At 35.7% G+C, this 25617-nt stretch overlaps 1 protein-coding gene across 2 annotated transcripts in view; it reads right to left on the bottom strand.

Annotated features, from left to right (window-relative positions):
* GLCCI1 (glucocorticoid induced 1) overlaps positions 1–9810 on the bottom strand; it is a 49010-nt gene extending 39200 nt beyond the window's left edge. For both annotated transcript variants that reach the window (XM_023750756.1, XM_023750757.1), the window contains exons 1-2: positions 9694–9810; positions 7910–8061 (exon numbers count right to left, since the gene is read on the bottom strand). In XM_023750756.1, coding sequence (XP_023606524.1) covers positions 7910–7930 — 21 coding nt within the window. In that variant the 5' untranslated portion in view covers positions 7931–8061; positions 9694–9810. The remainder of the gene's footprint in view (positions 1–7909; positions 8062–9693) is intronic.
* Between the last annotated feature and the right edge of the window lie 15807 nt (positions 9811–25617).

Genomic DNA, 25617 nt, shown 5'->3' with positions numbered 1-25617 from the left:
AAACAGCATGAGGAATTCAGTGCTAGCAGCACTTAAAAATTTTTTAGCATGTTCCACTTCTATACCAAGTTATGTGCTCATTATTTTAGACTAGTTTCATCCAGTGGTCCCTGGCTGAGCATAATTGGCCTCATCTGGGAGCATGGTAGAAATGCAAATTCTCAGGTTCAATCCCAGAATTATTAAATCGGGAATTCTTAGATCAAGTCCAGCATTATGCATTTTAACAAGCTCTCCAGATGATTCTGAGGCAAGCTAAGGTCTGAAAAGCACTGTTAGACTAAGGAAATAAAAATGAATAAGAAACAGATCCTGCACTCAAAGTGACATACTGACCATATATATAACCACTCATTTTTCTTGTAGGCTAATATCAGTAACAAGTATAACATTAATTTGTATCTAATTACATCTTTAGAAATTAACATAAGTTAACATAAATATTGTTTGGAGACACGTAGAAAGTTATACTGAGAGGGAGAGATTTTTCTTTTTTTAAATTTTTTATTAACATGCAGTATATTTCACATTTTTCAATTAAGAACATAATGTTTATTAAAAGATTTCCTCATTTTGCCTGTCCATGAATTTTAGTCATACATGAGTCCTTAAATAGTATGTTGACAACTTCTTTTTTTTCTTAATAAATCTTTTTCCCCCCATTGACCTCCTTCAGACCACCCCTGCCCCCCACCCCAGGCCTTCAGCACCCTATTGTCTGTGTCCATGGGTTATGCATCTATGCATATAAGGTCTTTGGTTGATTACCTCCCATCCACCCACCCTCCCCCACCTTCCAGAGGGAGAGATTTTTCTTTAGTGAGGAACATTAAACAGCAGTCCCTAGGAAGGACTAACATGTCTGAGTATTTATAAGTAAAAAGTATAAAAGCCATGTCTATTTAGCCCTCAATGTGTTCCACACAATTGAATGAAGGTCTGTGAAGTAACTATATGTGATTTTCTAGATTATTAAGCAGGGAACGTATACAGTAGCTGTATTTCTATTTCCAGATCTCAAGGGGAAGGGAGGGTGTTGGTGGTAAATTTCTGGACTGCAATTTTTTGAAAACAGGAAATAACGCAGAAATCAAATACTGCATTTGTGTTAGACATGATAAAATGAAAAAATTTGCCTCACTCTATAAGAAATGTTAATTTGAGAAAAAGCAATCATAAATGTGACAACAACCTTAAACATATTCACAGTATTTCTATTTTCAAGAATTAACCTGAGATGTACACCAAAAGAAGCACTGGAAATAAATTAAATATCTATCAATACGGAAATTAAAATTGTGGCACATTCTTATAACAGTACAAAAAAACACACAGCACGTGGAGTACAATCCCACTTTTTAAAAAAATATAGATTTTTATTGATTTCAGAGAGGAAGAGAGAGGGAGAGAGAGAGAGAGAGGGAGAGGGAGAGGGAGAGGGAGAGGGAGAGAGAGAGAGAGAGAGAGAGATAGAGAAACATAAATGATGAGAGAGAATCATTGATTGGCTGCCTCCTGCACGCCCCCTCCTGGGGATCGAGCCTGCAACTTGGGCATGTGCCCTTGACCAGAATCAAAGCCGGTACCCTTTAGTTGCAGGCCAAGGCTGTATCCACTGAGCCAAATGGGCCAGGGCTACAATCCCACTTTAGTAAGCAAATACATACAAAAAGAAAAAGACTTTAGAAAGAGATTTTGAAATGTAAATAGTGGTGGGAATTCTAAATAATTTTAAAGTAAATCCATAATTTTTTTTTTCAGTTGAATGAGCAAAAATAATCAGGAAAAAGGGGACTTAATATGTTTAGGAATATTTAATGGATGGGAAAATACTATGGCTTATTAAGTTAAGAAGGTTATACAAAACTACCTACAGTATCATCTGAATTGTTTTTAAGATGTTTTTTAATTTCTTTAAAAGTAAATAATTAAAATATAAAAGTATATAGATCAAAATGTTAAAAATGGCTGTCTGGACATTAGGAATATAAGCAACTAAATTTTTTATATCATGAAAAGGTTATATTCAGGGAAAAACAATCAAGACAAGGAGTATTCTATAACAATAAACAATGCCAATCATAGAGAGATATAATGCACATACATTTTTAAACATCTATAATATTATCAAGACATATAAGGCAATGACCACTGAAAACAGACAACAGAAATTTTAACTCAACAGCCAGCTCAAGACAGAATAAACATTTAAAAAGGGCGCTATATCCCTAGCTGGTTTGGCTCAGTGGATCGAGCATCAGCCTGCGGACTGAAGGGTCCCAGGTTTGATTCTGGTCAAGGGCACATCCCTGGGTTGCGGGCTCCATCCCCAGTGGGGGTTTTGCCAGAGGCTGCTGATCAATGATTCTCTCCCATCATTGATGTTTCTATCTCTCTCTTCCCCTCTCCCTTCCTCTCTGAAATCAATAAAAACATATTTTTAAAACTAAAATAAAATAGAAAATAAAAAGGGTGCTATTTAGAAACTGAATAATATAGTTAATAAGACTGAATTAATATGCAATGAATTCTGTATCTAAAAGAAAAGACTATACCACATTTTCAAATACTGAGCATTAAGAAAATAATGAATCATGTATTAGGCTACACAAAAAATTTCAATGAAGTTTCCAAAGATCTATAATTCTATGCTCTAATTATAATACTATAAAAGTAGAAATTAAATTACTAGGAAAGAAACTTTAACCACTTAGAAATTTAAAAACAAAAACAAAAAGCTCTCATATATATGTTAAACAAGATTAAAAATGAAAATTGCATAGTATTTAAAATATATAGATAACAGAAACATACACTGGCTAAAGCTGAGTTCAGTGGATAAGTCTTGGCATAAAGCACATATACTAGTAAACAAGAAATATCACAAATACCAAAATTGAGCATTCATCTCCAGAATCTAGAGAAAGAACAATATAGATTCCAGGAAGGCAGAAGAAAGGCAATGATAGAACAAAGTCAGAGGACAATGAACTAGAAAACAAAAACAACAGGAAAAATCAGTTCAACACCTTAAAAAATGAAAAACTATATAACCTAATAAATTAAACCACTCAAAACACAAATGTGCAATATTAAAAATGAGAAAAAACTACAGATATGCAAGAAATTTAAAAAATTATACAAGAGTACTTTATGAAACTCTATACAAATATATTTGAAAATCTGGATGATATAGATTATATTCTAGCAAAATAAATTTAAAAATTGAACTAAATAAATAGAAACTAAAAGAGACCAAGAGCCATGGAAAAAATTGAGATTTACTAGAGAGCTACACTACCCAAATTTACAAGTCTAGTCAACTTCATAAGTAAAATTCTTTCAGACCCAAGTAACAGATAACTGAGATAATATTTACACCATGCAGTGCACAGAGGAAGGAAATATTGCAAAATCATTTTATGAAGCAAGTATATCACCAATCTAAGGATTACATTAGAAAAAAGAAAAAACTGCAGACCTTATTTCTGAATATTGAAACAAATATAATAAATGTTAACACTTTACTGATTTTTAAATATCATATTAAAAAAGAACTCCATAAACCAAAAGCATTTTTTCCATAAGTGTAATCATAACCAATTGTTAAATAATCAAAGAAATTCACCATGTTATAGGTTATGAATCAAAACAAGGTCTTCATTTCAATGTGAAATGACATTTGGCCTATAAAAAAAACCCACTCATTTTGAAAATCAAGCGAAATGGTTACTAAAATAAGCATGTGTGTTTGTCAGAGTGAGTGCACTAGCTTTTTTTTTTTGAGGTATGACTGAAATACATTATATCAATTATAGGTGCACAATATAATGATTTGATATATTATGAACTGATCACCACAATAATTCTAGTTAACATCCGTTACCATACATAGCAACAAAATTTTTCTTGAGATGAAAACTTAATAACTATCCTTAGTAACTTTCAAATATGCAGTATAGTATTATTATTTATTGTTGCCATACATTATACATCCCTGAGACTTACATATGTTATCACTGAAAGTTTGCATCTCTTGACATCTTTCACCCATTTCACCCACCCCTTACCCCCTATCTCTGGCAACCACCAATCTGTTCTCTGTGTGTATGAGCTTGGTGGTTTTTTTGTTTTGTTTTTAGATTAAATGTATAAGTGAGATTACATGGTATCTGTCTTTCTTTGTCTGAATTATTTCAGTTAGCATCATGCCTTCAAGGTCCACCCATGTTATCACAAATAACAGGATTTTATTCTTTTTATAAATGAACAATATTCCATTGTGTGAATGACTCAGTGGACCATGACTTTTCCCCCCACCATTTTATTTGTAAAAAGTCAAACACACACAACAGCTGAAAAAACTGCTCAGTGAGTACTCATAAAGCCAACATCTTATATTCTATAGTCAAATCCTTGCTATATTTCCTTTATCACTTATCTATCCATCAACTGAACTTACTTTTTATTCATTTCTAAGTTAATTGCAGACAGCAATATACTTCATCCCTAAACATCTTATGAGAGTTCAATATTTATGTTCTATATTTTTAGTTAATATATAATAAGATGCACACGTATACACTTAGATCTAAATTTTAATAAATGCATTCACCCACGTAACCAACGACTATCAAGATATACATTTCCATCATCCCAGAAAGTTCCCTTACATTGGGCCTTGGTTTGAACACAGGATCTGTCTCCAAAGTCCACAGTCTTTTTTATTTTATTTTATTGTTTAAAGTATTACAGATAATACATATGTCTCCCTTTTTTCCCCCCACTGACCTTCCCCCAGTCCACAGTCTTTTTAAAGACACTATGCTACTTCTTTTTTAAAGGCCCAAAGTGTAAATATATTAAACATAAAGAATTTTATTTCTAACCCTCAATAATTAAGGTAGTTGAAATATTGAAATATGACAGGAAGAAAATATCAGCAAGCCCAGATGTTTAATAATATCTGAGGCAAGTTGACTGTACCACCTGCCCTCCACTAATTCCTGCTAAATAAACAAGAACTTCTACTTCCTGTCCCAAGAATTCAAGAGTGAATCCAGGAGGGATGAATATAACAATAAAAACCATCTCATGTTTATCCCTTATCTCTTCAATTAAATTAATATACACTTGGGGCCAAAACTATTTTGTATGCTTGTTAGGCAAGCATGAGGCTAAATGCTGTATACTTCAGTGGGTTGCTTCAAGAGGCAGTGGGGAACTGAAGAAAAAAAAGATTTGTAAATCAACCAAATCTGGGTTCAAATCTCTTCCTATTTATTAGATATATAAACATGTACAAATTACTTAACTTCACTAAGGTTCAGTATCTCACCTGTAAAATGAGGCCTATATTTTGCCTTCCTTTCAATTTCTCAAATGACCTACATGCAGAACCAGGCAAGAAAAGCCCCTAACCTGGACCGCAAGCTTTAGGGGGAACAGCACTGGCTCTCTCCAAGCTACGCCTCTACCCACAGGGTGAAGAGACCTTGGGACCAAGGAGATCTGCTCACCATGAACCCATACCTCTGCCACAAACTATGCTCTGGGTAACCCAGACCTAGGAATTCCTTGCCCAAACAGCAGCAAGCCTGGCTTCCAAGGTCTGCAAGGATCTATTCCCTGGCCTCACTTCCTGAGAAGAGTGTAGATAAAAATGAATGTGAGGACACATATGTAAAACCAACCCTCAGGGTACAGAATGGTGTGCAGGATAAACAGGGATTTGGGTTTCAAGCTCGGAAGTTGAAGTGGGCTTGGCCCATGTAGATACATTCTGGCATGTGACTCTGAGGAACCTAGGAAATCTTAGCTCAAACCTGAATGTCAAGATCCATAGGGAATTTTATTTGTCAACTTAGAAGGATAAATATATTTTATGTAATAGTTTGTTAGTTTAAGTTAAACATTTTTGGTATATGGGTCTTCATTTATATTTGCTCCATACCCTGAAAATGTTACAACTGGGCCTGTCTATATCTGCCACTAATAACCTCACATGTGTATTGCCATATTCACTTTTAAACATCATATTTAATCATATAACATTATCATGAGTTTGGTTACATTAACCCCATCACACAAAGAAACAGAGAGGTTTAAAAATACCCAGCACCCTTTCACGCTATCTCCACATTACTCTCTTAACTCCCAAATATCTGAGCTTCCTCCTCTACCCTTATCAATATTATACACTCCAAAACAATATGCCCTTAATCCCTAAATCCAGTCCTTATTCTCCAGGACGTCTCTTTAGCACCTGATACTGTTAAAAATTTTCCTTTCTTAGAACAGCATTCCCTTTGGATTCTAAGGCTAGACTATTTCTGTTCTCTTAGCTTTTGCTCTTTCTCTGGTTCCTCTTCTTTCTCAGAGAAGAAATATGAATAAATTATGTTATTCATTTTGTGAAAATGTTTCTGGATAGTGTCAGCATAAAGCATATTCAATAAATGGTAGGTTTTTTTTAATCTAAAAAGAATACCCACTATTTTTAAATAAATAAATATATATATATATATGATTTCAGAGAGAAAGGGAAAGGAAAGAGAGAGATACAAACATCAATGATGAGAGAGAATCACCAATTGGCTACCTTCTGCACACCCCTCACTGCGGATCAAGCCTGAGCCTGCAACCTGGGCATGTTGAACTCGGGACCCCTCAGTCCGAAGGCCGACTCTCTATCCACTGAGCCAAACCAGCTAGGGCAACACCCACTATTTTTAAGTACAGTGTCAGTTATTCTACTAGGTGATATGCACACGCATGTACATTATTCCATTTATCCTACTAGCAGATAAAATTGGAGCTCAGATTGGTTGACAAGGAAGTCACTTAACTTCTGAGTTTCTGCTTCTCCATCTGTGTAGTCTTACAATGTTATTGTGAGAATTTAATGAAACACAGGACATAAAACACATAACACATGGTACTTAGTCGGTAAATGTTAACTCCCTTCTCTTATTGCTTCCAGGTGAATACATTAGTTTTCTCCATTTCCCTTGTGTGCATTTCCAAAAACAAAGTCCTCAGTCCTTTGACCCAATTTCTTTACACTCTACATCTACACATCATGACACTTGTGAACCCAACTCCTCCAGAAAGATGGTTTTGAATTATCTGTGTCTACCTCTAAGTGTCCAGGCTCACATCTCTAAATTTTGCTAGTTATTTCCACTTGAGAATCCCACTGCCTACCATATCAAACTGATCCTTTTGCTCACAAAACTAAGAATGAAAAGCAAAAGACTGGGGGTGGCATGAAATATTACAAAGGCAGAATTGATAGGATGGATGATAAAGAAGCTAATTTCATGGTTTCAAGCTTGTCTGGGAAAATTAGAAAAATTGAGAAGATCCTCATAGATCATGTCCAAAATTCCCCCCTCCCTTTTTTTCTTCCCTCATTCTTCAGACATGAAACTCTAATCCTTCTATTTTCCTAAGCTACAAAGCCGAAAATGTTCTCATTCCTTTGAATTCTCTCACATTTAAATGCGTCATTCTTTAATCAGAAAAAACACCCAAAATACCTTTAACATAAATTTCCTAAGCCATGTGTTAATACTTTATAAGTTTTTCCAATATTGAAATAATTTCAAAAATTACATTTTATAATATAGTTACTAATCATATTAATTTCTCTTGGAATGCAATTCTTAAAACTGTAAGTCTAAAAATTGTCATATATTTAATATATTTAAAATATTACAGAATTTTAAAAACCCAGATGACAAGAAACAATTAGTCTAAAGCTTATTAAAAGAAATGGCTTTCTTCTTTGATTGAATGTACTATTATTTCAAATTTGGGAATATTTCATTAAATTACATTTTCTTTACTGTGATCAAAACAGAATAACTGCAGAGTAGTAAAACTGGTTTTGATTTGCTTATTTTACCTGAGTAGCTTTATCTTTCATACATGAAGGGTAATGAACATGAGGATCCCGTGGCCACTGTCCTGTGAGATAAGGTCCTGTTATTGTATCCAAAGAAGAGGTTCGCCTTATTGTACTAGAGGTTCGAACTTGCTGAGATTTTGGCCTGTCCACTATAAAAAGTGAAAAAGAAATTAGATTAGTCACTAATAAAGTAAAATTATTTAAATATCATAGTCTGTGGAATGTCATCCTATCAATTTTCTCTACAATATATGTTTAACCTAATAGCCCAATTATATGATCTGATGAAATTTATAGACCCCCTCCAAAGAAAAATGCATTCACATACTATATCTTACATACACTTGCAGGGCTGGCACAGACCTTATGAAGCCATGCATTTTAAAGGACCTATTCTACAATCTACACGTCATCTCTCTGCCCTTACTTTATGTTTCTATACTGGCTCATCTGGACTGCCACTTTCCTAACTGCTGTCTCTGCATCCATTTCAACTAACTGTTATAGTGCCACCTCCTTCCAATGCTAAAAACATTTCCATGGTTATTCATTCTTTAACTTAAAGCATGTATTTTTCACAATATGGCTCCCATGTACCTCAATGTTTAATGTCTTCCTACTCCTCCATACACCCATGCTAACTACTAAGTGCCACACAAACTAACTGCAGCTTCCCAAATGTAAAACACTTCCTTCTCTGCCTCTATACCAGTGGTTCTCAACCTCTGGCCCTTTAGATACAGTTCCACCAGCTATGACCCCAACCATAAAATTATTTTCGTTGCTACTTATTTTGCTAGTTATGAATCATAATGTCAATATCTGATATGCAGGATGGTCTTAGGCGACCCCTGTGAAAGGGTCGTTCGGCCGCCAAAGGGGTCGCGACCCACAGGTTGAGAACCACTGCTCTATACAGTCTATTATTTCCTCAGCCTGAAACTCTCTCCTGCCCTGTTCACCTGACCACCTCTTACTGAAGATACTAGTATTTGCACCCTCCTCTGCTGGCATGGAACCCGAAGTGTAACTCTCTCCTCCACCAGAGCATAAGTTTAATCCTTACAAACTGAAAAGGAGTTGATGCTCAATACTTAATGAATTCATTACAGCTCCATAAAAATAGCATGTTTAATGAAACTATAATTCAACTCCCTCATTTATGGATAAATAAGCTGAAGCCCAGAGGGATAAAACTGAATTATCCAATGAAACAGAACTGCTACCAGGTGACAGAGGTAAAAAGGAATCAAGCTCTCCAAACATTATACTAGTACACAGTTCAATCCAAACACTATAATAATCTACTTCTTCTCCTCTCCATATGGGTACCATAGGTAGCTCTCTTGGAAATTAAAATGATTATACTCAACTAAACTATAGAAGATTTTTCATATATACAGCCCAAATAATTTACTCTAATGTGCATTCTATAATAAAATCCAGTGGATCGCAAACTCCAAGGCTCACAGTCTTATTCTGAGTTATATCTCACATCAAACAAAATGTCTTGCACATTACAGAGGGTCAAGAAGCATTGTTACCTAATGCTGTCCTTTATCTTCCTAAAACCATAATTCTAAAGAAAATGCAGTATACTCCGATGTTATCATAATTTTATATATCCTACAATTGCAGTTTTGACTTCTTCTTTGACCCAAGAATGGCAGAAAAGATCTGAAAATTACCAAATTTCCTCCCTATCTTTATTACTTAGCTCAAATTTTATCTCACCATAGGCGGAGAATCTGGGATGACATATTTCTACTCTTTGAAATTACCTGAAAATTTTCTTTGTGACCAAAAACATGATAAACTTTCATAAACATTTCATGAGTCATGGAGAAGATATACTTTCTGTTTTCAGAACATATAGTTCTTTGTCTTGTACATCAACTAAAATAAAAATACAGAATACGGGAATAATATAATTATCAGCTTGATCTGTCACAGATCTAGAAAAGTACTCTAAGTTTCTAAACTACTATTGAGATCTAACAATTTCCTTTATTCTTTGCAATTTTTATCATTTATATTTTAATTCTGTATAACTTGATTCATATTAACTTATGACATCATTATTAATGGCTTATATTTCACCATTTTAATGTTACATTTAGTTTTTACTTTTAAACTCTGTCAAATTAAACATTATGACCCCCTTTGGCTTTCTTTTTTATTATAACTTGCCTGGTACACCTAGTCTCTCATTTTCAATTCTGACAAGATAATTTGTTCCTATTACCCAAACTATCATGGCAATGAGTTAGTTTTTAACTGCCTCAACATCTAAGCCTTGATGCTTCCAAATTTTTATTTATTTAATTTGTAGCATTATCACCTACCAATTCAGGTGTTATATTTTAGTGCAATAAGGAAAATCAACTGATTTTGCATTATTTATATACTCAACACAAATTTCATAATCAAAATATGTATTTAGTTTTGAATTGAGTGATCACAGTATTTCTCTACTATCTATATCTATATATATATAAAAGCCTAAGTGACCATTACAACTGGATGACTGAACAACTGGCTGGTAGCTATGATGCGCACTGACCACCAGGGCGCAGACCCTCAACACAGGAGCTGCCCCCTGGTGGTTAGTGTGCTCCTACAGCCAACCTCCCGCGATCCCTCCCCCTGGCCAGCCAGCCCCTATGTAGTGATGGCGAACCTTTTGAGCTCAGCGTGCCAGCATTTTGAAAAACCCTAACTTAACTCTGGTGCCATGGCACATATAGAAATTTTTTGATATTTGCAACCATAGTAAAACAAAGACTTACATTTTTGATATTTATTTTATATATTTAAATGCCATTTAACAAAGAAAAATCAACCAAAAAAATGAGTTCGCAGGTCACCTCTAACACGCGTGTCATCCGGATTGCCGGCCAGGCCGAGGGATCCCACCCATGCACAAATTCGTGCACTGGGCTTCTAGTTATTACATAATGACCTCAATTCAAGCAGATCAAACAAGAGAACACCTTATCAACTAGAAACATATATTAGTATAGTCAAACAATCTTTGAATTAATTTATAAGAGCTTGAATAAACAAAATTGCTAAAATAAAGATTTAATTATATATGTAAAGTATGAAATAAAATCAATAAAATAAATAAGTTATTGTCATTACTTAAGCTAACCAGGCAACAGAAAAATAATACCTTCATAAGTGGCGAAACTCAAACATTACTACTATATAAAACTCGCTGAATGTCTACTATATGCAAAGCACTGTTTCATGTACCAAGGGGAATTACAGAATAAATTTTAGACTCCTCTCAAGGAGTTTACATTATGGTCGGGGGATATACATATATATAATTAAACTGTAATATACAGCAGTATGTATGGCACATGTACATCAATGAAGGATGGGAAGGCAAACAAGGCAAAATTAGGCAACAGATAGTAAGAATAGTAGTCTTGTTATGCCACTTAGCAGTCCTGTTGTTAACATCTCTTAAATGAGGGTAAAATACAGAATAACTAAATTCAGCAATAGGAAATGACAGTTTGAAAAGTTGCATTTATTTCCAGTATGATCATCATTGTTAGCAGAAAATGACTGTTCATAGCTGCAGTATGTAAAAAGGCTTCCTTGTTACACTCATCTACAGGTTGTGCTTTCCCTCCCTATTCCGTTCCCTGAATAGAAAGCCACATGGCAGCAGCAGTTGGTAGGCCTGGGGCTCCTCTGGGGGACAAACTGAGAATTATCCAAAATAATTCTTGCTCTCTAACAGACAATTGGAAATTCAACTTCAAAGTAATAGTAAAAGAGCTTTAAAAACAAGAAGCTGTATTAGTTAAGTCTGAGTATGAATATCAAACCAAGCCTTGTAAACAGACAATAAGTGCTTAATATCTAACTGCCAGAACAATGTAATACAATGTTAAATTAATTTGTTCCCAACAGCCATTTTACTTTAATGGCAATGACTGAAGATGACTAAGTTAGTAAGGTTGGAAATCTGATCTCTGTAAGAAGCTAATCTGTAGTGGAAAATTAACAAAATTCAATAAAATTTATGCAATTAAAAGAGAGTTATTGAAAGTTGGAAACTTTAAGAACTTTAGCTACAAAGTAATATGAAACAAGCTACCACACCTTCCAAACCAAACTTAAAAACTGGTAAAGAGGATACAATATTTGTGAGTACCATAATGTATCCATACAGAGTGTAAACCAACACACATAATAAAATAAGTGCTCACATTCTTTTCTTGGACTTTAATGCACTCCAATCTTTTCATCCTATGTTCATAAGGATGAAATAGCTAATTTAGTTTGCAAAAGCAAATAAAAAAGGTCAGTTGTCTGGGTTAGCTCTCAATTAATGATTATTAGCCAAAGCTTTCCATTAACATTGCTTATATAAGAAAGGCACATCTAAACTTAAAGAAAGCATTTAAATAATAATTTATCTAAACCTTTTGAAAAAAGAGCTATTGCTCCTTCAACTATTGTTTAAGCAGCAACCAGGCCAGCAGGGGAGGGCAGTTGGGGGCGATCAGGCAGGCAGGCAGGCAGAGACAGTTAGGGGTGATCAGGCAGGCAGATGCAGTTAGGGCGATCGGGCTGGCAGGGAAGGGCAGTTGGGGGCAAGATCAGGCTGTCAGGGGAGGGCCTTAAGCAACTATTGTTTAAGGACTACACTGCATGAAACTTAGCCATTACAACACCACCACCAAGAATGAACTGGTTCTTACTTTATTCAAAATCCATCACTGATTATGACTGTAAAGCCATACAATTCAGTAAAATGCTTAAGATAACTAAGCACTAATACCAAATTTTCCAGTACTTTACTACACAGAACTCATATTAAAAAACTAGTTTGAATATAAAAACATCACATTAACAATGTTAGCCAATAGTATCAGAACACACATATGTAATATTTTGTTTTGAATTTAAGCTCCTAAAGTGTGTATCATCTTTTTATTCTTTAACAGTTAACATAGCAAAATCATGTTTAACCTAACTTTGTTAATCTCCAAAACGAAAACAGTCATTAAAATCCATAATGCAAACATAAATGCATATGTGTGTGAATGTCTTAAATTACTTAGTATTGATTTAGAAGAATGTTGAAAAAATGGCAATACTTTTTAGCCATTAACAATGTTAACAACTGGGCATGTCTGAGAAGTAACAGAAACAGATTTTTAATATTTCACTGAGAAATTAGATCTTGGGAACATAAAGGCACAAGGCCCTCACGCAACTCACAGATGGCCTAGCAATAGATCTCAAGGATGAGATCCTGAGATGTGGTCACCAGGTACCTTGTTAAAAATGCAAGTTAATGAGCTACATTCCCAGAGGTTCTAATTAAGTAGTTATAGTGTGGAACCAGGTAGCAACATATTTTTTAGACCAAACTAGGTTAATTCAGGTGCATCACCAGATTTGGGAATCAATGAAGTCTAAAAGCAATGTTTTTCAAAGTGTGAAATGTTTGTTAACTCTCTGGTAGTGGGACCAAGAAAACACATCCTAATATATAAAAACCCTGGGTCCGTCACATCAACCAACCGGAAGTCAGTCATGTAGTCAGCGCTGGGTTGCCGTGGTGACCCAGCACTGACTGCTATGGCTGCAGGCACGCTGACCCAGCACTGACTGCTGAGGGGGCTGCAAATCAGGCCCAGAAAGAGGTCTAAAGAGAGATGCAGGGTCTGACCGTAGCTGTGGCAGCTGTTGCTCAGCACTTGCCTCTCTCTTTAACTCCTGGCCTCTGTAACAGCCACACCTCCATTTCTCTCCAGGCCTCCACCAGGGCTGCTGATCAGCCCTGCCTTTCTGATCAGGCCCCGTTGATAGGCCCAGAGATGCTGACTGGCATAGAAACTGACCAATAAGAACCAAATCTGGGTCAACTGTGAGGAGCCAATGGCTGCCTAGGAGGTGGAGCTTTTGACGCTGACTGGCATAGAAACCAACCAATCAGAACCAAATTATCTGGCAGAGAAAGGCAGTTAGGGGCGAGATTGGGCCTGCAGGGGAGGGCAGTTGGGAGCAAGATTAGGCTGGCAGGGTAGGGAAGTTGGCAGGCAGGCAGAGGCAGTTAGGGGTTTTCAGGCAGGCAGGCAGGTGAGCGGTTAGGAGCCAGCAGTCCCAGATTGTGAGAGGGATGTCCGACTAAACCAGCAGTCAGACATCCCCCAAGGGGTCCCCAATTGGAGAGGGTGCAGGCTGGGCTGAGGGAACCTCCCCCTCCATGCACAAATTTCGTGCACCAGGCCACTAGTTGTTATAAGCATTTCAGGTGACTCTAATGCTACTACTAAAAGCTTGAGAACTGATGTCTGAGGATTGGAATTAGATCCTCTAAAATTGTAGGTGCTCAAAAATAAATCCCTTTCTGAGAATAACCTACTCCATTTAGAGGCACTGCAAGTTTGACTATACACCCAAGAAAATGCTACTGCAACTAGTGGCTAAACTTCTAGGATCTAATAAATTCAAACATCTAATTATTATCGTCTTCAAAAGGTCCCATTCTAAAATCAGTGCCAGCCACAACACTACGGACCTTCAAACCTAAATAGAGAACACTCTAGGCAGATGGGTTAGGAACACTAGAAAAATGAGGTAACAAAGACAAAGTTCAATATAGCCACTTTTAGAAAGAGACCCTCCCACCCAAACAGGGCATTTTGCATCCAAATAAAAGATAACTACAATTAATTTACTTCCTGAAAAATGTCTGAAAAAATATATTAAGTAGGTTCCTTTATAAAATGAAAGTGCCAGAGCAAAATTAAATTAAATATATGAGCAAAGTAAATTTTTTTATTTTAATAATTAATTTGGTTTAAAAATTTTAGCCCAAGTCTGAAAATATTATGTTATAGATAATTTATTTACAACCTTATCTTTAACAGAAAATCAATGAGTTATTCATGACATATAAGTTAACTCATTCACATAATTTCAACCTTCATCATCAAAATAAAAATTCATTGAGCAGAGACTGAACATAAGACATTAAGTTGCTTTTCAACTTCAAAAAACCCTGAAATGATACAGTTCCTAATCTAGCAGGGATCAAGAATTTTCCTCAGTATTTCTGGAATGAGAGCTACTTCCTTGAAAGTTATAGTATCATTGACAGAGTCTCTCCTTGACCAAACTTTGGTTAGGTACCTCTGAGCTCTTCTCAACTACGGTAAGCTCCCACTTTTGAATGTCCTTGTTTATCTCCGCATTTTCCAATTTTGGCAAGAATCTTACTCAGTTTGATCAAAATCCCCACCCTCAATATATGATTACCCTTCATCTCTGATTAGGTTCTTCTTCCTTCATCATCCCCTGGCTTGCCTTCAGAAACAATCCTGTTAAGTCTCTCTAGACAGAATCCTCCTTTATCCCAATGTTTCTTTCCTCTTAGTAATTTTCCATCCACTGACCCCACCCCCCAGATACACTCTGCTCCTTAGATATTATTTCCCAACTTCCATGTTGTATTCACAGTTTGAGCCGAATTTCTCTCCCCGACTGCAAAACCTCATTGTAATGGTCCCTATCATGATAGTCCCCCTGAATAAAGTCTGCCTTACTATTCTTTACAAGTGTTATGAATAATTTTTGTTTTTAACATCACTATTAAAATTAATTTCAAAAAAAATTTTTTAAGGATTGTACAACTAAGAAAAATTATAGAAAGGAGACATATACCTCTTAGCCAGTCTGATATACATTAATATTGATCATCTAGTAGAATTATTACTAGATTCAGCTTTCCAAAATTAGCATAATATAGGACTTCACCAATAGCCTTTATGGGTCTTTCTTCTTTGACATATAGGATTAATTATGTCAATAATTAATTATTATCTATACAATAGGAAGATGAAAAGCTAGTCAAAATACATGGGCCACGTAAAATAAAATCATCAAAATCAAATGAACAAGAGACAGGAAGGACACCAGATAGGAATATGCTATCTAAAATAAAACTAAATAAAGGGCAAAAACTAAAGCCATCTCAGTGTGAGTAGATTGTGAAACACTAATCAACCAGACCTGGAATCCTGCCACAGCAGCAATCTAGAAAACATGCAGAAATGACCATATGGCTGCCCTACAGAAATCTGGAAAGGAACCAATCAAGAAGCTGACAAGAGAAACAAACATGCTTTTGACCAAATGAGGCCTGACACAGCCTGTAACTTGAGGTCTGTTAAGAAAAACAATTAAAAAAATGCAGTCAAGCAGGCATTTAGGAAAGATTCTTTAGGTACAGCTCACTCAATTAAATCTGTGTCAAATGACACATAAGTTGAAATAAGACATTTGGAGGAAGGCCTTTAGCCTATTTTCAAAGAAAACCCAAGAGTATATTTTTGGATAAAGGTTGTAAAGCTAACTTCACTAAAATGGCTATGAAGTCTGGTGACAAGCACAACAAATTAAAATGATGCTCTGGCATTTGAAATACATCTACAAAAAAATTACACATATGGCAGATGAGAAGCTTAAGATTTTTAAGTTCATTTTTTCTGGTTGCAAAATGGTAATACTTTAAAAGGAACCCTGGCAAAGCTGTAATTAGTAGAAGTTTCCATAAACTTTATGAACTTCCAATTAATTCATTAATAGAGATTCCAAACATCTAAAATCCATTAGAAATAAAGGGCTCAATGCTGAAGAAACAATCACAGAGTATTAGAAACTAAAAACAATCAAAACAGGAGGATCAAAGATTGAGGCAATATTATAAGTGAAAGGAAAGCAAATATTCCTTAATCAGAAGATAAAATATTCCACAAAATTTTGTTTCACAGCTGGGAGATATTTTTACCAAAATGATATTGATTCACTATTATATCCCAACTTAAAAAGAAAAACAAACAAAAAAGTCTACAGAATAGGCAGGATCTACACCACAGCATGACAATATTACTGATGATAGTTCTTGATTTCTTTTTAATCTTTACCAGAGGCAATGTTTTCATTGATTGGAGGGAGGGAGGGAGGGAGGCAGAGAGAGAGAGAGGCAGAGAGAGAGAGAGAGAGAAACATTGATGTGAGAGAGAAATATTAATCAGTTGCCTTCCATACGCACCCAACCAGGAATTGAACCTACAACCTGGGTATGTACTCTGACAAGGAATCAAACCCACAACCCTTTGGTGCATGGGAGGACGCCCCAACCAACTGAATCACCCAGCCAGGGCAAAAGTAGGAAAGTAGGAAATAATTTTCCCAGCATTGTGATTATAATAGGCATTTCCCCTCAAAGTTTATCATTTAATGAGAATTAAGGAAGAAAGTTATATATAGAAAAAAAATCTTCTAGTAGAGGATACTACTAAAAATTTCAGCTGCTATTATTTGGGATATATGTCCACATACAGAAATTCATGAACACACACACACACACCTCTCTGTATTTGTCTCTAGTAGCAGTTTTACTTCATAATACTAACCTGTCTCTTAGTTTTTATTTTTACATCATGGTAAGTTTCTAATATACAAAGCATTGTTTGTCCATTAAGTAGAACAGTAAGTCAATATTTGAGATAGTTCCTTATATAAAAGTTTTGTCAAAATATTCTGAAAGTGAGAAAGATGGCAACAGAAAAGATTTTAAATTTCCCCATAAAGACAGACAGAGCAATGAGGACAGCCAAACCAAACACTCAAGATCAATATCTACAACATATCAATGTCATAAAGTAGCCCCGCAAAATATCAAATATAAGCGAGTAGGGACAAAGCATCAAAAATTAGTGAGAGGCTCTGACAGTCCCAAGAACAAAAAGAACATGATCAGTAATGGGTAAATGTAAAGGGGGATTCTGAGAATAGTCAAAATTGGTAGGGGGTTCAAGAGGATCCAATTTTCAAGTGAGTACAAGAGGACCACACCTGAATAAAGTCGGAAGTAACAATATGGTTAGTCTCAAATCTCACAAACAAAAGCTGCTAGCAATACAGAGTCCAATGCTGAGGAGAAATTACTGGGAGTTGAATCCAAACTAAACAGAACAAGGGTAATAAAAGCAAAGAAAAGAGATAGTTGAGATAAAGTTGGGGAAGGGAATCAAGGAAGTTGATCACAGAAGCAAGAGATTTTTTTTTAAAAAAAACATCATTTTACAAAAACAACAGAAGTGGGAGAACTGGAGCTCTGAAGTTAGAAAAGGTATCCTGAATGCTCCTTCCCTCCTAAAAGTGTAGGAAAATTCATTTCACTTAAAAAGTGAGTAACAGGAAAGAATAGCAAGTTAATCCCACATTATCCTATATAATGAAAGCTTAGGTAGCGTCACGCGTGACGCCGTCACAAGATGGCCGCCCTCACATCATCACAAGATGGCTGCCATAAGATGGCCAGCAGGGGAGGGCAGTTGTGGGCAAACAGGCCAGCAGGGGAGGGAAGTTGGGGGTGATCAGGCCGGCAGGGGAGGGCAGTTGGGGGCAATCGGGCTGGCAGGCAGAAGTGGTTAGGGGCAATCAGGCAGGCAGGCAAGCAGTTAGGAGCCAGCAGTCCTGGGGTCCCACATTGGAGAGGGTGCACACGGGCTTAGGGACACCTCCCCTCCCATGCATGAATTTTGTGCACTAGGCCTCTAGTTATATTATAAAAGAGCAAAAGGAATACATGATGTCTCTGTGGATAACAAAAGCATACCAGAAAGATATGTCTATATAATATGAAAACTGTAATCTCACAGTTCAAACCAAGCTAGGAATCTTTTTTAGATGATAGAAGTGATGAAAAACCTCAGAACTAGAAAAACTCAGAAATGATGTGTTTGAGGGCAAGAAAGATTAAAAGAGAGGTGACAAAGCTCAGGAAACATACAGAAATAAAAGATAAACTTATTTTAGTAATGAAGACTAAATTACAAGAAACACAATGGGTAATGCCTTATCAAAAATAAAAAATGGAACATAATACAAATTGTATAATTTAAAAAAGTGATACAAAGATTTCAGGGAGGTTGGTGAAAGTGGAAGAGAGTATAAGGGAGATAAATGGTGATGGAAAAATATTTCAAACTAAAATGATTAGTATGTAGCATAAATAAGACAGTCCAACGAATGCTTAATAGGAATCCCTGAAGACCAAAGTAATAAAAAGCAAAAATACAAAAAACTATCATAAAAAGTTAACTCGAAACTGCATATCCAAAGAACATACATATATCTAGGGAAAATTATCTAGAACAGCCTATATCAAACACTTTTGAATAAAGCTAAAGTGACCTTCAAGTATAAGAGCTACTGATAAAGACTATCTGAGATTTTGCTTCATAAAGTATGCAGAACTCATGGAATATTGTTCCTATGAGTCCTTCCTGAAGAATCTACTAGAGAATAAGCATCATAGAACAAACAGTTTGGAAAATAATTAACGTAAGGACTGCTGGGAGGTGTGAGCCATACAGATAATAACTGTGAAAGACAGCAGCTCAGTATCTCTGAGGCAAGTCTTCCATCACTACTTGAAAGAAATGATCAGAGAAGAATAGAAAATTCATAGTTATCTATCCTCTCAGTACATGTGAATTTAAGACTATGAATTTCCAAAATATCTGATAACCAAATGTGGGTTATTAAATTCCTTCTAGAACCAGACATATATATTTATTTTTAAATGTTTATCCTTTCGATATTTTTTTATTATATTGACTTAGAAAGAAATTAATGTTAGCTTTAGAGAGGTATACTTTCTTCCCAGATAACCAAGTAAAGGAATTAGTTCCTGCCTAATCTATAGGAGAAACTAACTGAAGTGGATGCTTCATAATCATTCCATCAGTAGAATTTTTGTCCATCCCCTCCCACTAGAGCTGGCAATCATGGAGCAGTTTCCAAGTGCATCTGTGGAAGCCTACAACAAGAACCAGGAAGGGATCAAGGAAGAATTCCTTTAATGAGGAAAGGTGGAGTTACCATGGGAAATGGTAGGGCAATGGACTGGGGTGGGGGGCGGTGGACCTGGAGAGTTATGTTGATAAGACTAGATGGGAAGAAGCCTTGACGAGGACCTTCACCTTGCAAGGGGCCAAATCTAAAAGGGCCTTCTTTTTGAAGGGACAAAAATAACCAGACTCTTTCCACATCATCCCATCATCTACTAGACACGTCACTAAAGAACAAAGAGTCCTAAAATAATTTTCAAGGCCAAGAGAGAATTGATTATGACTATTAATATTATGGAATAAAGCTCTTATCACTACTCTAAAAGGACAATCAATTTATACTCTGTAAAACGAGAGCTTTAGAAATCTGTATTGACAACTAAAGTTCTTGATTCTGAATAAGAATCTTAAAAAAATCATAAGCTTTCTTATCTCTATTTGAATAAAGAATAATGACTTAATATGACACAGAAAACACAACAGTCTCCCTGACAAGTACTCATCTGTTCTAACGTATCTATACTGGAAGTATATATTTAAAATATATAAAATCCAAATATATTTTAACAACACACAATTTATAAACAATGGTAAGATTTAAACTTAAGTCAAAGCTATAAACATTCTGCTTAGGTAATAATAACTACAGATTAGCTCATAATATCATAATAGAGTTAAGTAGTTAATTTCATAAATGTAAAGGAGATTAAGGGGAAAGGCCTAGGAAAAGAGTAAAACTGCTTAACCTCAGTAAGATATGACTGCCAGGCAAATTATAAACAGAAATCTGTACTGAAATCTGTCTAGGTACCAGTGATTTGCTTAATGTAAAAGAACCTAATTAAGAGCCTAAGCAAATTAAGTCCAACCTACAAGCTGTATTTTCCCTCAAATTGTGTTCTTAAATCCAGCTATGGTGAACATGCTGTTAACTGGGAAATACACAACGAACTACATTGCTCTAGAATAAACCCAAAATCAAAAGGCTCACCAGAATGAAGGCTTCAGAAATAAGTAAGCACAGATGTTTATTCTAGCATTTACTTTTATAAATATTGACACCAAAGAATCAAATATGTAGCTGTGAAGTAGACGTGTATCCAAAATTGAATGCTTCATTAAAGTCGGAAACAGCCAAAAGTTGCAGGAAACATCCTGAAGGAAAATGTCTACACAAATGACACCTTTGTGGAGGCCATGGAGTAAAACAGAACATGGTGAAAACCAGTTCTGTGTTTGCATACACAGAACACCTTCCACCTCAACAATTCTACAAATATTGTACATAAAAGGTTGCCAGGAAACGTTGCCAAGGGCTAAAAAAGCAACTTAACAAAAAATAAAATGACTAGTGGCACGACTAAATGTAGGGGAAATGTGTCATAAAATATTTTAGAATAGCATCACACCTTATTCCTCTACAACAGCCACAGAACTGGCCATTATAATCTTAGTCAAAAACAGTTTATTGATAGTATTGACTGAACTGTCCTGCAGTCAAAATGTCACTGTCCAAGTACCTTCAAATGGACTAAAGTCACAAAATTCCGGAGTTTACTGTTATTGGCATCTAAGTTAATGTTTTTTCCTTATATGATAAAAGTGAACAAATACCAGACTATAGTTTTGGATACAGCTTGACTCTTAACAATACCTAGAATAGCTGGGGCACTTGGAATAAAAAACTGAACATGTCCAGATATACTAGAAATACTCAATGTAGGAGGAAAACAAAACCATACTAAGCATACAAAAAGATAGGTAAAATGGATTTTCCTCTCTCCTCTCTGCCTCTTCACCTCTTATTAGAATTTTTAAACCCCTTCTACATAGGGTTGAGACAGAAAATACTAAACAATATATCTTCAAACATTATAAATACAAGTTTGCTTATTTTTCATTAAGATGTCAAATAACTTACTTATCTGCCTCTCTCTCCATAGGGGATACTTTTCAAGACCCCCAGCGGATGCCTGAAACCACAGATAGTACTGAACCCTATATATTCTGTTTTTTCCTATACATACATACCTGTGATAAACTTTAATTTACAAATTAGGCACAGTAAGATATTAATGACAACAACTAATAAAATAGAACAATTATAAAAATAAACTGTGATGATGTGAAAAAACATGCCAAACCTATTCCTAAATCTGTGGAACCATCCTTGCTTGGTGTCACTCATTTCAGGCGACCCTTTGCTGAGGTCTTTGTACAGGTTCAATACTTTCTGGCACAACACACTGCCGTCAATCAGAACACACTTTCCGTTCATATTTCCTACCCACAAATTTAAAGCCTTTTCAATCTTAACTAAGAACTTATCAACTACTGTGGCCATAACTTTTGCAGTTTGAGGTGCGACAGCAAAACTAGTACAAATTTCTTTTTCCTTCTTCACAATTTCATAGACAGAAGATTCATTCTTACTGTAGATCTTAGCAACCTCAGCAATTTTTTTCTTGAGAATGAAATAGTAAAGAAAAACCTACCACCATTCACTAATCTGTTTTATCTATGAATAAATGATTAATCTAAGATTTATCTACCAGAGAGTGGGCTCATTCCTAAAATCAAGGCTTTTGTCTTTCTGTTTGGTTGTTTCTCTAACACTTAGCACAACTACCCACGAAACATTTTTTTTCTCATTTCTCATTCCCTCTATGCTTTCTTACACTTCCCCACTCCTCATCCCAGAAATCACCACACTGTTGTCCATATCCATGAGGTTCAAGAAACATTTGTTAAAGTTGTGGATATCATTTGTCTATCCTTTCCTTAGTCTTTATGAAACAATTATTCATAAACTAGATACTACCTGGCAGGTATTTTGGACCTCTTTACCAAAGGACACTTTTTTGGAAGAGCCTCAGCACTCTTCATATAGTGCATATTCAAGAAACATCATTTATATAAAATAAAACCATTTAACAAATACATAAACTTCTTGTCCTGCCAGGCATTCTGGATGACCATGGATTTATTTCCACAAGGCTACTTACTATTGCTTAAAACAGCTCTGAACGTTTTTTGAAAATAGTCTTTTAAATCTATCTATCTATCTATGCATATATATAAAAGCCTAAGTGACCTTTATGCCCGAACAACCGGAATGACTGGTCGACCAGTCGCTATGGCGCACACTGACCACCAGGGGGCAAACGCTCAATGCAGGAGCTGCCCCCTGGTGGTCAGTGTGCTCCCACAGCCAACCTCTGCGGTCCCTCCCCCCAGCCAGCTGGCCCCCTGATAGGCCTCGATCACTGGCCAGGCCGAGGGACCCCACCCATGCACAAATTCGTGCATTGGGCCTCTAATTTTTAATAAAAGAGAAGCTAAATAGCATATTTAGACTAAATTGCAAATTGTATAAAATTAAATATATTCCACCAAGTTCATACAATCAACTTGATAAAGTGTCTCTTGTGTACTAACAGAAGCACTGACAACAATGAACCCCACTTGCCAACGTGATGGATCAGCTGAACAAAGAGTGGGACTCCCAAGGTAAACTTCAAAGTAGCTCCAGTAGGAGCAGCTGGTAACCACCTTTTTAAAATTCTGAGGTGCAATAAAGTTGCTAATGCTAGCAGCTACAATTTTTAAAAATTAGTGCCTTATAATAATAAAAGGCCAATGTGTATCTTCATGGCTGACAGATGGCCTTCTACATGATCATTCAGAGTTCAAACTTCCTTCATCTTATGACTCCACCTTCATTGGAGTCCTCTGCTAGAATCTCCGCATACAGCTGGCAGATGAGGAAAGAGAAAATAAGGAGGATCAACTAGTGCTGCTTTATTGAACAAGGATGAAAGTGCTGTATATCATTAGTCTTACCTAACTGCAAAGGAAGTATATATAGAATAGATATGGGATCAAGAGGGAGAGAAAACAGGGTTTGGTGAATACTTACAAGTCTCTACTAGAGAAGGGCTTAACTTCATTTATCATTTGTCTGAATTACCCTTGGAGTAGTTTGAGCCAAATTTTAGAGTCTCACTGAATTATCATAAACTGTCACCACAGATAGGATAATCTAACTTAATCAAATTTAAAGCAATAGATATTACTTTACCCTGACAAGGAACATGTATGTATTCAAAGGATACATGGATTTATGAAATAATAGCATTTTCAACTAAAAAGTGAGTTTAGTTTGCAAAAAGCAAAAGGTACACAAAGGAGGATGCTGAGATAAGTCCTTTATGTCAAGCTACAGATTTTGAATTTCAGAATTTTTTTTTCTTTTTGTATAGAAAGACTGCTTATAGCAGTGCAGTAGCTAAATTAAAGATGGGGACTGACAGTAGGGGAAACCACTTCAGAGGTGGTAGTTCCAACAGTCCAAGCAACAAGTAGTAATTAAGACATGAAGGGAATGAAAAAAAGCCACTCGATTCACAAGATAATTCTGAGGAGATGGGACAAGATACAGTGATCAGTAGGATGGAAGAAATGAGGGAGGAGGAAAAGTCAATGATTATGCTGGCAGGAAATAAGAACCCAACCCAATGATGCTCTGGGTCTGAAAGTCTTAAGGCTGTGCTCCATAGTGCCAATAAGCAAATAAAAGAAACCATTCAGCTCCATTTCTACCAAGTCTCTGACTTTAAATTTAAATAATCCGATACTCATCTTGATAACTGTACTTCTAATCATATCTTCTTACATATGAATAATTAAAACACATGACCCAAATTTTGAATTATATAGGGTAAAATTTATTAATAAATTATTACTTTTTATCCAAAGAACTGAAAAATATACTAGGCCAATTTTTCAAAGTATGTTAACTTAGGGAGTATGATATATTCTACTCTGTGAAACATAGGCTGAATACACTTTATATTAAAACTTTTTATACAGATGGTAACAAAACCAGCAAGCAGGAAAAGAGCATAAGAAAAACATCCAAAGACAGTTCTAAAAATATTTTAAAATATAGATATTTAAACTTGCAGAATGTAAAGATCATGTCTGTTTTAATTTGCATACACAGGTACCACCTATAAAAATACCCATTCCATCAGTAGAAATGTAATTAACAACACTTTTCAATGCTTGTTTCAACTCTGAATTTAAATAACAACATAAACCCCTGCTCAAAAAGCACAAAGCTAACTCCAATAGAGAAAATTATCATACATTTGTTAACAAGTTAAACAGCAGCCCTAACCGGTTTGGCTCAGTGGATAGAGCGTCGGCCTGCGGATGCAAAGGTCTCAGGTTCGATTCCGGTCAAGGGCATGTACCTTGGTTTCGGGCACATACCCAGTGGGGCATGTGCAGGAGGCAGCTGATCTATGTCTCTCATCGATGTTTCTAACTCTCTATCCCTCTCCCTTCCACTCTGTAAAAAAATCAATAAAATATATATATAAAAAAAGAAGTTAAACAGCAGACAACTGGACTATCATTCTAAGCCAATGATGGTGAGCCTATGACATGCGTGTCAGAGGTGACACGCGAACTCATTTTTTTGGTTGATTTTTCTTTGTTAAATGGCATTTAAATATATAAAATAAATATCAAAAATATAACTCTTTGTTTTACTATGGTTGCAAATATCAAAAAATTTCTATATGTGACATGGCACCAGAGTTAAGTTAGGGTTTTTCAAAATGCTGACACGCCGAGCTCAAAAGGTTCGCCATCACTGTTCTAAGCTGTGTTACCTGGTAGATGATTCAGAAAAGGAAAATTTATATTTACACTGATTTTGTTTGTCCAAACCCACCCAACAAACTTACTTTTTACTAAATAACTCTGAAGTAAACTGCTTGATCAAAGAATTCAACTAAA

Source organism: Myotis lucifugus, unplaced genomic scaffold, assembly GCF_000147115.1.
Source record: "Myotis lucifugus unplaced genomic scaffold, Myoluc2.0 scaffold_15, whole genome shotgun sequence".
Taxonomy (NCBI): Eukaryota; Metazoa; Chordata; class Mammalia; order Chiroptera; family Vespertilionidae; genus Myotis; species Myotis lucifugus.
Note: the sequence above shows the minus strand (reverse complement) of the source record. Positions and strands in the feature narration are given on the sequence as shown.